We start from the raw sequence: 17304 nt of genomic DNA, 5'->3' as shown, positions 1-17304 counted from the left end.
CATTAAGGTGTAACCAAATGCAGAAATCTTTTAAATTGGATTTCATAACAGCGCCACTTTACTCTGAGAGAGTTTTGTTGATGTGTTATGACAGTGGGAAAATTCAATTATGCAAAAGTACTTTTGGCTGCAATATTTTACACCCAGTTGCTCAGTTTAAGAGCAACAGCCACTCCACCAGTTAATAAATCAAATTTCTTGCAGGCTACATAGCCAGTCAGTTCAAACACAGGCAGACACTTCAGCTTCTCATAGTTAGTCCTGCTTCATGTTGTTCTTTTAGGCCTGGGCAGTTACAAAGTCAGAGTGGCTAGCTTTGACCTCCTTTCCAGCTCATCTGAAGGAGCACGAGGGGAGGACAGCAGGCAGGAGGGAAAATAAATGTCCTGATGGGTAGGCCAGCCAACATTCCTACATCACTTCCTCCTCTAACATCTGGCAATGATCAGGGCAGGCAGAGAGAAAGAGAGGATGCTTCTTACTGGCTCGCGTGGTGTTCATTTCCAGACGTAGACGGAGGCATCACATTGCAACGACCGCCCACTCAACCTCATTCCCCCCACCAGCAAAATACAATGAAGCAAGAGGGCGTGTTTTGATTCAGTGTTCTCGACCAGGGTTTACATTTTGCCTGTGATTCTGCGGTCTTCTCCGTCATATTTTCTTTCATATGTCTAACTATATCATGATACAAAAGAAACAAATCTACTGTGTTCGCCTGCCTCTGTGAGAGTAAATGACAAAAGAAAAAAAACAACATATTCTTTCTTCATCTTTTTCAGGATGGCCTAGCTGTGTTGTGCTGCCAGTGGTCTATCAACAGTGAGCTACCTGGACCAGAGGTGTGTAGTAGAAAATAGTTCATTCAGTTTATCTTCTAATATTTAAAGCAACTTCCTTGAGGCGTCTGCATAACTTGAAATTGACAGCTTTTGTAATTCACTGTTTTCTTGCCGTAACCAGATAAATCTGAATTTAAATCTCGTTGTCACAGTCTGTTTATTTTGAAGAGCACCGTGGGTGTAAAGAAAACAAGTGCTCATGCTCTTGTTTGTACTGCATCCTGTTTTCCAAATCACTATTCCTGAATTTTGGTGGGTGTTATTTTATTAGGTGATTTACCTAGACTGTTGACTGACAACTGTTATATATAGGTTTTATTTTATGAGTGACTATATTGACGTTTATAACATAGTATAAGGGAAAATGTGCCTGTTATAGGATCCACTGCAGCTAAATGGCGACTGTGTTGATTGATTTACAGATTACTGCAATTTGTGCTTTTTTATTCCATCCCAGAAGGTGTGTACGAGAGGCAGGAGCAGGGTGCAGAGATGAGTGTGACCTCCTGGTTCCTGGTGAGCAGCGGGGGGACTCGCCACCGGCTCCCCCGGGAAATGATCTTCGTCGGCCGGGATGACTGCGAGCTCATGCTACAAGTGAGGATTTGTTGATTGGATTATTACTTTATCTCATTTGCACACATACTTTCTTCTTTATCAGACAAAGACAAAATGTGTAGTGTTGAGTGTTAGCGAGTTAAACATAACTGTCAAGATAATATGATAACTGGTGAACTCATAGAGCGTGGCACTTACTTAGGAATCCCACTCAGCCACATAAATAAGCTGCTGACTTCACACTGCTTCATAAATTCACAAGATAACTGCAGTAAAAGATGCTACAAAATGTCTCCTTTTTTGCTCATCCTGTTGCTCTTGCATTAGCAGAACATGTTTATACCTAATGCCTATATTTTAGTGTGTGTGTGTGTGTGTGTGTGTGTGTGTGTGTGTGTGTGTGTGTGTGTGTGTGTGTGTGTTTGTTTGTGTGTACTGAGGTGGTGCCTGTGCAGCTGTGCATACATCCAGACTATCCACGTGTATGCTCATGTGTACCTCTGGTCCCTGCACTATTTTTAGAAAGTGGGGCAAATACCTCTTGAGTTGGATCTGATCTGACTTACTCAGTTGTTGTGGATAGACTGCAGCACTCTTGGTTATGTCATTATATTTTGAGTGAAGTTGTTATTGCTGTCTGAAAGTCTGATTGTGAAAAACACATTCAGAAGTCTTACTGATTCTTCCCGTGCTGGAAGGTTTTAGCAGTTTCTTTTAGTCTGTACTCTCAACTGTATTTCACTCATACATGTCTGTCTACTTTTGAATTCTGCACAACACAATGAACTTGTGTTTTTGATTTATAAAACTATTATTAGCTAAATGAAAAAAGTCTTGTAGATACTGTTCAGTTCCACTGGTGGTGTTAGTCCACATTTATAATTTCAAATTCAAACTTCAGAGATGTGTAAAATATAACCTATTAATGGGTTGAATTTAACAGGAGTTTAGTTTTTAAAATGTAAAAACCATTTCCCCTATTATCATTTTCATTTTCAAGTCCATCACTGTTGTGCTGTTGATTTGAATCTACTGAGACAGGGAGTTCATTAATGATGCTGCTTATACAGTCCACACAAATCTGATTTGAAATTATAAATACATATAAAAACATGACTACTATGCATCACAGCAATGGGCTTACATAAGACCTGAACAATACTTGCTCTTCTGGAGGTATTAATCGAATCACACAATCTTTCTCGTCAGATGTTTGCCTTGCTGTTGGGGACTTGTAGATGTTGAAATGTACTTGTAGCACTCTTCATGTTCCTGTTGTGCTCTGATTTATTTTATTTTTTTGTAAGATCCAGAAATAACTTTCACTCTCAACTGAAACATACCAGTTACTAATAAAGGCATTTTACACAGTCAGCAGAACTGTTCCTAAAGTTGACCCCGTTGCCCGTTCAGTCTGCTGATTGCTCAGATTTTCAGGCTGGCTTAAATTCCCTCCCTGTCCTCTTCTTTGAAGACTTCAAGAGAGAATTAATAGAGGTCAATTACTGAGGCCCGTAAAGTTCTAAAAAAGTGTTTCATTTTTCAAACACTTTCTCTAATATGACCTGGGGGTCCGCTGCTCCTGTACGTGTATGTGTGTACGTGTGTGTTCTTGTAATCCTGTTCTTGTGATAGCTTTGGAACGATAGAGAGATAAGGGGAATCCTCTAAATCGCAGTCATTTTTTGGCTGTGTGCATTTTGTGTTTGTACGTGTGTGTTTGTGAGGCTGGCTTACAGTCGTCCTCCATGTGACCGCTTTAATGAGCCGAGGCCTCATCACATGGCTAAACGTAAAAGGCTGCTTGAGTCATGCACCAAATAAAACACAAACACACGCTCGCTTATAGAATATCAAACTTCAAATGAATGTAAGACGGAGAATTATCACACATTTACTTGAGTGGTCTGAGTAAGAGTGTTTTTAAACCCTTTGAGGAATTCTCCAGCAGCTTGTTTTTTTTCCGGTTGTGCTATTTACAAACTACGGCTTATGATCAGAGTAGATATTTGCTTTATTAATTTACTGAAAAAAGGAAGTAGCGTAGTAAATACAGGAACATGGTCCTCATGAAATTATTATATATTTTTCCTCAGGATAGAAATAAATTGAATTAGCAGCATTATATTTGTCTGTCTTTGATTCATCTGCAATGTGTGTATGTGGGTTTTTTTTGTGTTTATCAATATGTATTAACCCCCAAAAGCTCACTTTATTATAAATTCAGTACTTGCTCATTTTAAAAAGTTAGTTTCCCCTTCAGATTTATTTAGTTTGCTGACACTCACTTTATGTTGAGCTTCGCCACATCTGTATTCTACCGCTCCTCTGCACGCATTCTGTTGGTCAGCAGTATATCTGAGTGTAACAGCATGAATCCCCTCTCTCTTGTGTGATGCACTACAGCGAGCAGCTCGGCTGCCTTCTATCCTGTTTGATCGAGCCTAATCTCACCAAAGTAATCTGTTCCACAGTTGGCTCTGTGGCGTTGCTTCCTTTGGCTTTACTTCAGCCTTAACATTTTCACTGCAGCATTAGTTTGTTTCTTGTTTAAACAGGGAATGATTTGGTTATCGGAAAGTCATATGAGAACTGAATATGAGATTCAGCATTGACTGACCTCAGCACAATGAGCTGATTCTTGTCTGTATCGCATTTTGCAAATTACTTGATTTTTGTTATTTTTTGTTTGTATTTTCACAGCCATGTCATTATTAGTTAACATTTAATCAGTCAGACAAAATGGTTATGTTGTTGCTCAGCACTTAATCGGTGTTAATTGATTTGTTAAATGGACTTAAGTTTACAGTACGCGTTCTCGTATCCATCAGTTATACCGTAACTACTTCATTTGTCAGTATTGGAGAAAATGGAAACTGAAAACAGAAATGCTGCCACTCCCAAATAATGAGCTAATTGCAGAGTTATTGCTTACCGTACACAAAAAGCACCTAGAAAGCCAGATGCAGCAGACGTTTCAATCACGAAATTGAAATGTAGTTAGGATGTGCCAATGCCAGTATAAAACCAAACAACTCCAGGGCAAGGTGTCACTTTGTTGTATCTGAAGTGTATTCTAACATACGTCTGGAGATTGTAGCAATTTTTTTTCATCAGTCAGTGTCATTGCATTCCTCGAGATATGTTTTAAAAGGTTGTGTTGTACTTGCTGGAAAGGTTTTATCCTCCGAACAGCTGATGGGCTCCTTCACCTCCAGTCTTTCATCGGTCCACTGTTCTTCTTTGTCTTGCTGTGTGTGTTTGCGGTGTGTGTGTGTGTGTGTGTGTGTGTGTGTGTGTGTGTGTGTGTGTACAGATGTGCATCAAAGTTTCACCATGAAGTGAGCAGCACCAGAGACATTAAAATACCTGCTGATGTCCTTCATGTTGATATGATACTGAGTAACATTGGGATTTATCATCAGAGTTACATTCTTTACATTTGTTTCTAATACCTCAAAGGTTTAACATAACACAGTTTGTCTCAGTCACATACAGCCCTCTAATGGTTTGTGTAAGAAACAGTTACTGTTCTGCACTCACTCTCACTGTAGCCGTAATACAGCATGCAGATGAAGTCTACCACTAATATTTTCTTTGTTATGATAGCCAAATTAATCTCACGACTGCAACCACTGGGTTAATGTTCCATGTTTGTGTTTGCTTTTGTTTTGAAGTCACGCAGCGTGGATAAGCAGCATGCAGTTATCAACTATGAAGCTGGGACCGATGAACACAAGGTCAAGGACCTGGGCAGCCTGAATGGGGTGAGTACACACACATAAATATCCAAAACAGAGAGAGGTGAGGACAAAGATAAAAAGGACAAGAGAGGACAGAAGAGAACAGTGGAGAGAAAAGAGGAGACGTGATGGATATTGGATGGAGACTGATAAGAGAATGAGTTTACCCGGCTGAAGGAGAAGGGGTTGAGAGTGAGGTGGATATAAAACAGCAGAGATAGAGAAGAACCATACACAGAAACAAAAAGACATACAAGGTAAAAGTAGAGTCAATAAGACCCTCTATTTTTCTGTTTTTAATCAATTTCTCTGTTAATGAAGATTTATATCAAGACTCAGGTCGATTTTAATCTAAACCCTAATTATGCAAATCACTACTTAAGGGCAACGCAATGATCCAAATATGAACTAAAGGGTTAGTCTGCCAATAAAAATCAGCCTTGGGACTAACTGTCATTTTCTAATTGATTGACATGTCTCTTCCTGAAGGGTTTATGGCCAGACGACAACTTAATTAAAGCTATTGATGTTTTCTCTTGTGTAAGGTGTTTTTACATGAGTACAGATTGTAAAACTCCAGATTCAGGCTGGAAGAAAGCCTTTGTAGAAGAGGCAAAGAAAGGGGAGCGTGGTGAATTGTATTAACCCGATGTTTGGGAGAATTTAATCGTCTTCATTAAAGTAAAATCAGCTGATAATCACAAAAGATATTGTGACATTTTAATAGGCATGTTGTCAAATATGTTGTAGGTATTGTGGGTTTTTTGTAGATATGAGAAGTGTGCGGAAAAACTCGACTGTTAAAAGTCATTTGGGGAACTGTAGTACACTGATACTGAAGCTGAAGTAGATTTAGCTGGTTGAGAGAATTGATATCAAAACGTTCATATATACTTCATTAAAACAATAAACATTTTTGTGCCATTTATAAAGGTAATTTTGTATGATAACCTTGAGAAACATTTAAACTTTGTATTTCTCTGTACACCCTTGACTTCTCTCTCTGACATTCTTGCTCAGTAAAACCCGGTTACCATTACCACATGGCGTTAGTCATGTGCAGTGATTAGCACTCAGTCACAGCCCGCCAGATTAGACACATATGCGCAGTGCCCCTCACATCCTCTGAAGCTCTCAGACAGGAAGTTGGAGTCAGAGCCACTTCCTGCTGTGTCATTATCCACACAGCTTCTTTGGCTGGATTCAGAGGAAGTTTTCTCCTGCTGAGTCAGTGGGTTTTTATAGTACTCACAGTAGTGAGTGAAAAGCTGTGCGTGGACAGTGTCACCATTTGCTCTCTTACCGAAGCCATTTTACTGCAGCTTTGTGAGGTTGTTGTGATTTCATCTCACTAGAGAGAAGATAGGAATGTTTTATTACAACAGCAGTGCAAGTGTGATAGAATTTCATTTGCAGTTCAGTGAAACCTGATCCAGCTCAGAGCTGCATAGTAGAAGGGAGGAATGGTTGTGGGAGAAGGAGAGGGAGATGGGAACTAAAACTGTCAACAAAACAGATCCCTGTTTTCAGGGATGTTTGTAAGGATGTGCTGTTTGTCTTTGTCCTTTGCTGAATATTAGTGAACTGAACATGTTTAGATTTTGCTGTTTGGTAGGAGAAAACAAGTTATTGTTGTGAGCTCTCGGAAATTACAATGATCATTTGTCCTCTATGCGCTGACAATTTTATAGACAAAACATTCATTGTTTAATTGAAAATAATTGTCAGGGGAAGCCCTTATTCCTCTGTAGTTTATGTCCCAACTGTGGACCAACTTAAACACATGCTGCTTTGGGTTGTTATCTTCTTTTACTTTCCAAAATGTCTCAATGTCTTAATGTCTTGTTAAAAGTAAAAATTTTAACTGTTCACTTTTACACAGAAACTGTTGTCGGATTTGTGTTTATTTTATGGTAATGTAACTGTTTATTGTGTCATTTTATTTCATTTTGGGTTGTTTTTTTTGTCTTACCTCTGCAGACCTTTGTGAATGATGTCCGCATTCAAGAGCAGATGTACATCACTCTGAAGTTGGAGGACAAGTTGAGGTTTGGATATGATATCCTTTCACTTCCCTGATCTTTTAATCTCCTCACACATTCACCAGCAGTTCATTATTTCAAAAACATGTTGATTAACTATTTTAATTAATACCAGGATGCCACGTTTTTTATTGTGTATTACATCAATTATAGAATTCACAGCTTGTTGTAGTAAAGTGTTTTAACTATTTATGTGTGTTAATTGTCATTGTTGTGCTTTTGTGGCCAGTATTTCCTTAACTTGTCTATCTCACATACCAACCTGTTCACGGTGGTGAGAGGAGAGCTCACTGTGCCTGAGGAAGCTCTAAAGGTAAGAACACACAACCTGCGCCCCATCTAATATCAACATTCAACATGATACACAGTTCTATTTCACTACTTACGTCTGTACTCAATTTTTTTTTTCATTTCTTCATCTTCCTTTAGCATGAAAAGTTCACCAGTGGCCTCCAGCTCAGCAAGAAGCCGTCCAATGGTGAAACCACTACCACCACAACCTCAAGCAAGTCTCCCGCTAAGACCCCAACAAAGACACTCAAGTCCTCCGGTGGCGGCGCCATGAAGCCAGTGGAGAGCAAAGCAACAGATGGGGTCACTTCTTTCAAAGAGCCATCAGCTAAACCTGTGGACACTCACAAAGCAGAGGAGAGGATAGGAGGTGAGAGTGATATTTCTTAAAAATATACATAAGTTGTCTAAATACTGTTGATATAATGCCACAGTCTCAAACCAAATTCTAAGCTTCAGAGAGCAGACCTCTCTGTCTGGTATTTATATACTGTACTAAAGGTGGAGGCATGTCACGGTCTACATTTGTGCAACACACAGAATTGTATCTCAACAGTTACATACCATCATGTGTTTTTGTTTGATCTGTTAAAGCATTTTATGGTGGATTTCTCCTCGAAGAAAATGTTTTTCTAACAAATATTGGGAAATAAGTGTGGTGGGGTTTTATCTCAGGCCAGCAGGGGGTGGACCGGGCCACCAGGAAAAAGGCTTTAACCAACACACTAGCATGCTGTCACTCTAATCTATCATAAAGGCAGTTTAGGACTGAGGGTGTCCCTAATAATTATCATCAGTGGACATGCTGGGGTACTAGCAGGGGTCCTGGTTAATCTCCAGATGTTGAAACAAGGCCACATGGGGCTTGAATTTCTGCACAGATTAAGCATTAACAAGGTCAGAGTGCCTGCATAGTGCAAACCCATATGCCAGTTCTACTTTTCTTAAAATACAGTAAGATTTGCAGCCACGAACATACATTTACACATTTGAACCCAAAGAAGCAACCACACACATGCAATGTTGCATCTCGCCCCATTTGCCACTCATTGTTTTAATGACATTCTCCCTGCGGTTCTGAGGATGTAATCCTGCAGTGTTACTGCTGTAATACCAGGCCTCACCCAGATATTATACCTCATGGCAAACATACATTCAGCAGCTTTTATATAAAAAGGGCCCTACTTAGTGCGTGCAGCTTGGCACAGAGCATCTATACTTAGCTGGATATACTGTGATCAAACGTACACGGCTCAGGATAAGGGGTAGTTAAAGGAAAAGAAGGTAAAAAAGGGAGAAAAGAGTAGAAAGAAATTAACACTGGATGAGGCTCTCTCTGACACAGTGGTCTAAGATACAACATGCTGATTCAAATCAGGCCAAAGAACTTTGTTACATGTTATTTCCTTCTCTCTACTGTTTCCTCTCACTTCTTTACTCAGTTTATAAAATCAGTTACCACAGGATGCTTGTCCCATGTCAGCGTTCATTCCGATGAGGCCAGAGAGGCAAACGGAAAGTCCCTCTTTGATTTACACCGCTTATGTCTGAGAGAGAGAGATACAGAGGGAGAGAGAGAGCATGATAGAGCGTTCACATGTGTGTCCATCTTGCTTGCTGAACTTCTGAAAATAGGTCAGCAGTGCAAGACCCGACCAGAGAGGAATTAATACAAACACACACACGCACACACATACAAGGAGCGGCTGGGTTAACGATGTGGCAGCGTGATTCAGTGAGCTGTTTATCTAGACAGTGTGTAAAGTGTAGTGCTTATGCAGTGTGTAAAGTCCATAATAAACACTTATTTTGACAGACATTAAAATGTGCACTTTCTGCAAGGCATTGTTGAAATGTGTCACGTGTGCGTCTGCCCCAGCGGATGTTGCTGCGCTGCCTCGTGGGACGCCCCTGTACGGCCAGCCGTCGTGGTGGGGGGATGGGGATGCAGATGATGAGAATTCCTTCAAACAAGAAACCAAGTCGTCCTCGAAGAAACATGACAGCTCCACGTCAGGTAGGAAGCTGTGAAATTTTGAGTGATTCTAGACTTCACATCACACACACATCACCATCTCCTTTCCACTGTTACCTACATGTATAGTATAGAAAGTGATAGACATAGCAGTGTACTGTATATGTGCAATGACAGTACCCTATTCCCATAACACGGGTTCTGTAAGATTGAAAGAAAATCTGTTGATTTTCAGTTCATAAAGGGAACTTTATGTACTCTTGGTTTTGGTTTTAGTTTTGGTTTGTAAAATATGCGTGTATTTTGGCTTATTTATATGATTACTTACAGGGTTTATACAGAATTGTATGTTAAACTCAAGTTTGTAATTTTATTATTTAAATCTGTATCACTACAAATAGCACATTTCATATTTTGGCCATATTTACAATAGTTTGAAAATGTGTAATGTTTCAAATTGTTCTATATTTTTTGTATATATATTTTCAGCAAAAAGAAAAAAATGAAAATGTTGTATTGTATAGTAGGTATACAGTTTTAAACCTATTGTAACACTATAAACAAACAATATGGTACTTGATAACCCGCAGATAAAATATGCTATTCTTAGCTGATTCATGCCGTGCAGAGTATTTTATCTTGGTAGTGAAATAATAGCTTAATCGTCTAAATGCTCTCTGGCTTGGTTTATTTGCTGTATCTCTGTTGAAGCGGTGATGCCCAGCACGACTGTGTGTTTGCATTCGTAACAATGTGCATCCAAAGTGCACACAAAGGCTTTTTTCAGAGCCTGTATGTATGTGTGTTTGCATACAATATGTGTTGTGTATAGTGACCGTTAGACCGGGGGGATCCCGTCAACTGGTAGCGGGTAGTCAGAGTAACAGGATTAGAGGCTCCACCAACAGTGGAACAGCTCGGTGATGCAAAATTAGTCTGTGCCAGGCTGGTTTAGTGAAGTCAGAAGGAGTGGGGGGGGGAGGTTAACCATAAACAAACATTGGAGCAGACTGAGGCATCCTCAAATCTCTCACCACATCTGGATGGATTATCTGGCAGCGTCTTCACCAGCCGAAGAGGGAAGACTTTGTTTTCCACCTCTCTTAACGTGTAGTTAGAGATTCTTTCTGTATTATGCCATGCATATTGCTCTGTGGATTTTGAGGATTTTCCTGTTGGAGTCAAATTAGAAAAGTATATTTGGTAAATCTGTTCAAGTTTGGAAGGGTGATTTGAAACCCTAAAAACCCTTCAAAAAAATCAGGCAAATGGGATTGGCTACTTCGGTCATGGACTGCGGTGAGTGGACGGTATTTTGTCATTTTGCAGCATTGACTCAGAACTGAATGTTGTGAAATTTGCTTTGTTTTGTGAAGCACCATTCTCCAGGGGTGTTGCAATAAATTTATGGTCGGGACATTGACCTCAGCATCAAAAGAAGATCTTATCTGTGCACATGTTTTATAATTAGCGTGAGCTTTTCCTCAATATCTCCTGTACTAAACAGTTTACATCAGATATAGCTGTTAAAGGGGAAGTGAAAGAGAGAAAGGTCGGTTTAGAGCGGGAAGCGATTCTGTTTGAGTATGTGTTTTGTTGCATTCATGCCAGTTAAGTTTAGTGTGTGTCCTTTTCTATTTCCCTTTGAATAGACTACGTTGTCAGAGACCCTCCCACCCCCAACCCCCTCCTCCCCTTATGTATTGTCACTCACTCCGATTGGGTTACACCATTGCACCAGCTCCCCCTTTCCTCCCAGCACACAAACACACACACACACACACACACACACGCGCGCGCATTCACACAGTGTCGTCCAAACAGACTGCTCTCTCCTACACTGCAGCAATCATTAGCTAACCACTTGTCTAATTCTCTGGTAAGTATTGCTCTTCAATCCATATACCTTGGCTAAAGGAACTGGTAAAGGGCTTTCAATTTAACTCATAAGAAATGAAAAAGAGAAGTCACTGCAAATGGATTGTTGTTTTACGTTTTTGACAGGCACGACAAAAATCCTGCAGCATATTCAAATTCATTTTTAGCTATTTAATCTTCACATAAATGTCAATAAACTCATACTTGAAACTTTACTTAACAGAAAAGACCGCTGTAGGTGATTCCCTGATAAGCCATGTGATTTATGGCGACATAGTCACTCTTATACACATCTGTGAGACAGAAGAAGTTTAGTCACTTTACACTGTAGTAACATTATTGTATAAAAAGCTGGATGTCTTTGGTTTTGACTGGTTTGCATGGTATTACTTTTTCCGTTAATTCGTAGGATTTTAAGGATCATTGAACATATTTGATCTCATGTTTGCTCTCGGTTTAAAGCCATGTTGCAAATCTTCCCTAAATTGCAGAGCAGCTTAAGCTGGCAACCACTGATCATGTCAAAGAGATGTTTTGTCTTATCAGCTAAACCGAGTTGAAGGCAGTGAAGTGTAGTAGAAAAGGAGGCTCTAAATAGAAGAAGATCCTGGATTGTCTTTGTCATTGTTTTGGGTTCTTAAGCATCACAATAATATTTTAACAATGTATAATTCATGAGAAATTTGCTCGCTGTTTTATTTACTTGTGATTATATGATACAAAGACAGTTTGTGTTTCTTCTTTCTATTTGTCGATTGCCATATGCTCCCTACATTTGCTCCCCAACACCAAGCAGATGGCCCCTCTAATTTCTGATAGTATCATTTATCATATTTAGATCCCAGAGAAGCTCTGTTTGTTAACATGAACAAATGAGAAAATAAGTGCTCCATATTGTCAATGCCTAAAATTAGGTTTTTAAAGAGCTGTACCGTCACTTTTTGTCTCGAGTGACAGAGTGAAAAAGTGAGACAGAACATATATGTTCAGCCTCCGTACACACAAATGAAGAACAAACTCTAATGAAACTGGTCCATATGGAGGTCAGCTGGAACTTTCACTTTCAGTTCTTTGCACAGTCAAAACCAGTATTCGTGTATGACTCTGCAGCATTGGAATATTATGTTATTAAACTAACAAATGTCTTTCTTATACTAAAGATAAATGCTGTGACAGCACTTCTATGTGTTATGGGAGTTATACTGTTTTGTTTTGCCAGTCAAACACATCTGTTTTGTATAGCCCAGTTAAATTTAGATAGCTATAACCAGATTTCTTTGAGATCACAAACATCAGCATTTTGATCATGAATCTTTGTAACGTCTCTTTGTGTTTCCCAAACTCAGAGAGCAAAGAGGCCCGTCGAGCTAAAGAGGACGGCCTTCATGCGTCCGCTGGCCACGATTCCAGTTACTTTGAGATCCCTACCAAGGAGGGTCACATGGCCAATAACGGCATTCATGAGATCCCCACCAAGGACACAGAGGGCGCCGCCGCCCACAGCCACGCCGCTGGAGGTGAAGTATACATTCAATTTACTCAAATTTCTCATAAATACAAGTACCTGTTTGTTTTGTGTCTTTAAAGGAAAAGAGTTTACATTTAAGACTTTATAAATTAAGCAAAGATTATTAAATCACTACTACAATAATTTATGACATTACTAAAGTTAGTTGTGTACTATATTTACATTGTAACTTTTAAGTGCCTTTAAATTAAATGTGAGAAATCCTTTAATGGCAGAAAGAAGCAAAACAGCAAGTAGTCACTGTCTTGTGCAAACTGAGTGGTTTCATCATATTTCTATAAATATAAATGTACTGTATATTTCCATAATTTGATTATAGCTTGAAGTCACATTTACACATCCAATTATTAAAAGTGCTTCAGTAAGCAACCTTATATTTAGCACTGACTGGCGCTGTAATAAAAGTGCAACGTCCGCTCCACAGCTCAAGGTCACGCCTCCTTCACCATCGAGTTTGACAACACTTCTCCAGGGAAGGTCACCATTAAAGACCATGTGTCAAAGTTCACACCCGACCACCACAGGTCTCGCTCCAAGAAGAGTGGAGCAGGAAGTGGAGGCGCAGGAGGGAGGGACTTGAGCACACTACAAGCCGCTATGATGGCGTCTGAGAGCAAGGTGGCTGATTGGCTGGCTCAAAATGACCCCACTCTGGTGCGCAGCGAGTTGACGGAGGACGACAGCAAGAGCATCAAGAGCGACGTGCCAGTTCATCTGAAAAGACTGAAAGGTGGAAGTTGTTTTCTGTTAAATTTTCCCTCTGGGTTGTGCTTTTGACCTAACACCATTTTTGATCCTAACTACACAAAAGATTCTTATTTACTTTCTGCAATAATATTCTGTCATAAGCTATCAGTTATTTGACCAGAATAAATATTATACTACTAGTCTTATACTTACATTTTTCACAGTTTTTGGTTTGTCTTTTATCATACTTGGTGAGAAGTGGGTTGATTCTTTGCCAGACGTTGTTGGCAGTTGTAACCAAGCAGGAGGATTAGCAGCAAGCACAAAGACACATTTAAACCCGTCTACTGTTTTCCTGCTCTGACAGCCAATGACAAGGCTTAGCATGAGTAGCGCAAGTACAGCACCCCCATTGAATTTCACTTTTCCACCATTTCGAGAAATATTATCCAGAAGTGGCTTTTGGTGTGATTTCTTCTTTTGTATTGTCATCGTGGGCATCTACAGTAAATGTTTCCTGTTCATGTCTGTGGGCTTCTTGCTATGTATTTTTGGGGTAAGGTTTGAGAGTGCTGAGATTGTGAATTTTCTGTGTGTTTCTTTGTTCCCTTTACCTGCAAGCAGCCAACTGCTGAGTTGGCTCCTGCTGCCTGGGGTTTATCCCAGAATGGGACAGACTAGGCGAGGCTATGCTACGCTTTGTGCTGCCAGTAAAGAGAGTGTAGGTTTGATGCTATGCTGGGCTATTGGAGACTACACGGTGGTCATGAATCAATTAAAATGGAGGCCAATTTATGATGCTGTTGACATGGAAGACGGGGTGGGCAGATAGGAGCTGATGAAAATGGGAATCTGTGAGGCAGAAGTGGAAGGCAGGGAAGCTAATTCATTAGATGACGTTACTACAACATGCATGTCAACTGCTGCCAGAATGGCTGACCTAATGGATGATTATGTTACTAACCAACTGACTGGTTGAGCTTTTACAGTCCTGGACACTGCGGTCTTTCTAGCTGAAGATGTGGCTGAAGAGCAAGGAAAAGACTGTGGTGGTGACAAGAGTTAAAGGAAAGAATAACTGAGGAAGATGGAGAAAAGAAGGGATGAAAATCAGGGTAGAGCGAGCAGAAGAGAGAGGGAGAGGGCAAAGAGGGATGAATATAGGGTTGGTGGACAGTTGTCCATTGATGATGGCTGTGGACATGTGACGTGTGAAAAAGCTGGTACGTTGGGGAGAAGGATAAGAGGGTGAGGAAGCTGGAAAAACTTCACTGGAGCACTGAGAGCAGTATTTGCAACAATAGCAGCCAGGTGACTGGACAGAGAAAGGCAAAAAGGAGAGAGAGAGAGAGAGAGAGAGAGAGAGAGAGAGAGAGAGGCTTGTTGTGTGGACTGCAGTAAAAGCAGAAAGGGAGGTGGCAAAGGAAGAGAGAGCAGCTTTTGGTCGATAGTTGTTATAGTAACCGTGATGCAAAGGATGGCAGGAAAAGAGATGATTTAGATATGCATTTCCAAAGATCAAAAACTGTGCAATGAACATCTGTTTGTTTGAATGAAGGCTGCAGAGCATGTGTGACAAACGCCTTTCATTGCTGACGGAGGGCATGTGTGAAGCATGGGCTGCTCACACGTGGATTTGTGTGGCTGAGATTCGTCACGTCTGCGTCTGCTGCATGTGCATGCTCCAAACATGCCCAGCGCTAATCTGCAGGCGAGCGGTGCAGCATGTGTGAGGAGAGGCATGTGCGTTGGGTGTGTCAGAGGTGCTCGGCAGAGAGAGAGTGAGAGAGAGAGAGAGAGAGAGAGAGAGAGAGAGAGAGCGAGAGCGGCAGAGGTTTAGCAAGGAAATGGAGAGGAGGCTACTGAGCCAAAGCGTTTGATTTGTCAGCATCAAGGTGAGTCTTTCTCTTTTTGCTGTAAGGAGCCATTTACAGGATACATCTTCATCAGTTATTCGGAGTATTAATGCCATGTGTGCATCACTGTAGCATCAGAAAATGTGTCCATTTCCTTGCAAGATGGGATTCTTTACAGTGTCAGTGTCAATATTATGTAAACGGCAAGATTATTTTTTGTGATTTGGATCCATGGGGACTCTTCATATATTATTAATGATAATAATTTGCAGTAGCAGAAAAAGCCGAACAGATACACAAGGGTTGAATTTTAATTCTGTATGTGTGCTGCACCGTCTTATATGCTCACAAACAATACAATCCAGTGTGTGCTTGGGGTTGCATGTTTGCTTGTCTGTCTGTCTGTCTGTGTGCAAGCATGTAAAGTAAGTACATGCTGGGACGGGTGCTCAGCTGTGTGTGTGTGTGTGTGTGTGTGTGTGTGTGTGTGTGTGTGTGTGTGTGTGCGTGCGTGCGTGCGTGTGCGTGCGTGCGTGCACGTGCAGAGCCAGCGGCAGAGGCCAGCTTCACTGTGAGTCATGGTGGGGCGAGCGGGACAGAGTACTGGACTCTCAAGACACCTCTGTTCTCCTCTGGCCCTGCCAAGGGCTTCTTTGTCTGGGGCACGCAGCATGAAAGACCTGCCTCTCTCTGTCTGCTTATCTGCTGATCTGCCCGAGCTACTGTGACGCTCTGCTGCTTTCCTTTCTCGCTCCCTCTATGCTTTCTTTTTCTTCTTCTTAATGAAACGTATACTTTATTAAATGTCGAACAGTGATGAAAGACGGGAGAGGTGGAGGAGGTGGATGGTGGAATGTGACAAATGAGCCACGGACTAAGAAATAGGCCCGAAGTGACAGGGTCATTGTGAGGCCCCAACATAGAAACAGTACCTAAAGGGGCACTCCAGCAATTTAATAATGAGCTTCAATTAAGGTGGAGGACTTGTGATAAAAAGATTAATAAAAGAAAGCAGCATAGGACATATTCTCATTTAGTCCCTGCTATGCGTCAGCTCATACAAGGAAAAGACCTCATTTGTTGAACAGGTTTACTGTTGTAAACTATGACATCAAGTTTATTCTCTCAGACTGCACAAAGTTTCTCCAGAGACACAGAAGACATTATACAACTGCTTTTATAGGCTGAGTACTAACAAACAAGTAAACTGATCGTCATCGGTATAGAGCTCCTTCCCATACGCAGAATCAATACCTACAGTATATTGATATGGGATAGGTGATAGCGATCTGTCGCTTCTGTCTAAGTTGGGCCAGTGTCACGTCTTGACAGTTGCTACACTAATTTTCCAAAATGTTCATGCAGCACTTTCCACAACTTAACTTTCAGTGGAGATTACAGTAAAGATAAATCTAGTGAAACACAAGTGAAGTGACATCAGAGCACCAGACTGATTCAAAGTCACAGTATGTGCACAGTTCTCCAGCCAAACCACTGTTGTCCATTCAGCCATAGAAGCACATTGTCCACTTTTCTCACTGAGGGCAGTCCACTGGTGCTGCTTGTATACTGTGGCTGTCGTGAAAAACAGCCTGAAGCAAAAACATAATATTTAACAAGAACGTTACAATACTGACATTACATGTTTTACTTACCTTTATTTACTTTACCTATGTAAAGCAGTTGATTGAAATAGACTTCAGATTATAGAGTAGTGCTTCAGTATGGACCCATGCTGTTGTATATTTTTGAGCACTTATTCATTTCAACAACATATAAACAAAAATATAGTCCTGTGCATTAGTTTATGCACGTGATGCGTGAGGTGTTTTCGGATGGTCATCTCCAGCAACAGTCATGTGGCGTTTCCTCTCTGATTCCCTGATGGGCTGACTGTTAGCTAG

General features: G+C 40.7%; 1 protein-coding gene across 10 annotated transcripts in view; it reads left to right on the top strand.

Moving 5' to 3' along the window:
* The window catches only part of cep170aa (centrosomal protein 170Aa), a 39386-nt gene that overhangs the window by 8798 nt on the left and 13284 nt on the right, over positions 1 to 17304 (top strand). For 9 of the 10 annotated variants that reach the window (XM_069144385.1, XM_069144389.1, XM_069144386.1 and 6 more), the window contains exons 2-10: positions 783 to 842; positions 1300 to 1439; positions 5078 to 5167; positions 7124 to 7205; positions 7443 to 7498; positions 7615 to 7846; positions 9356 to 9493; positions 12676 to 12846; positions 13282 to 13587. In XM_069144385.1, the coding sequence (XP_069000486.1) occupies positions 1335 to 1439; positions 5078 to 5167; positions 7124 to 7205; positions 7443 to 7498; positions 7615 to 7846; positions 9356 to 9493; positions 12676 to 12846; positions 13282 to 13587 (1180 nt within the window). In that variant the 5' untranslated portion in view covers positions 783 to 842; positions 1300 to 1334. The remainder of the gene's footprint in view (positions 1 to 782; positions 843 to 1299; positions 1440 to 5077; positions 5168 to 7123; positions 7206 to 7442; positions 7499 to 7614; positions 7847 to 9355; positions 9494 to 12675; positions 12847 to 13281; positions 13588 to 17304) is intronic. The other variant, XM_069144383.1, reaches the window with a different exon arrangement.

Source organism: Embiotoca jacksoni, unplaced genomic scaffold (assembly GCF_022577435.1).
Source record: "Embiotoca jacksoni isolate LCO1_2020_lvr unplaced genomic scaffold, fEmbJac1.0.p SCAF_12, whole genome shotgun sequence".
NCBI classification, from domain to species: domain Eukaryota; kingdom Metazoa; phylum Chordata; class Actinopteri; family Embiotocidae; genus Embiotoca; species Embiotoca jacksoni.
The sequence above is the reverse complement of the archived record's forward strand: the minus strand, read 5'-3'. Positions and strand labels throughout refer to the sequence as shown.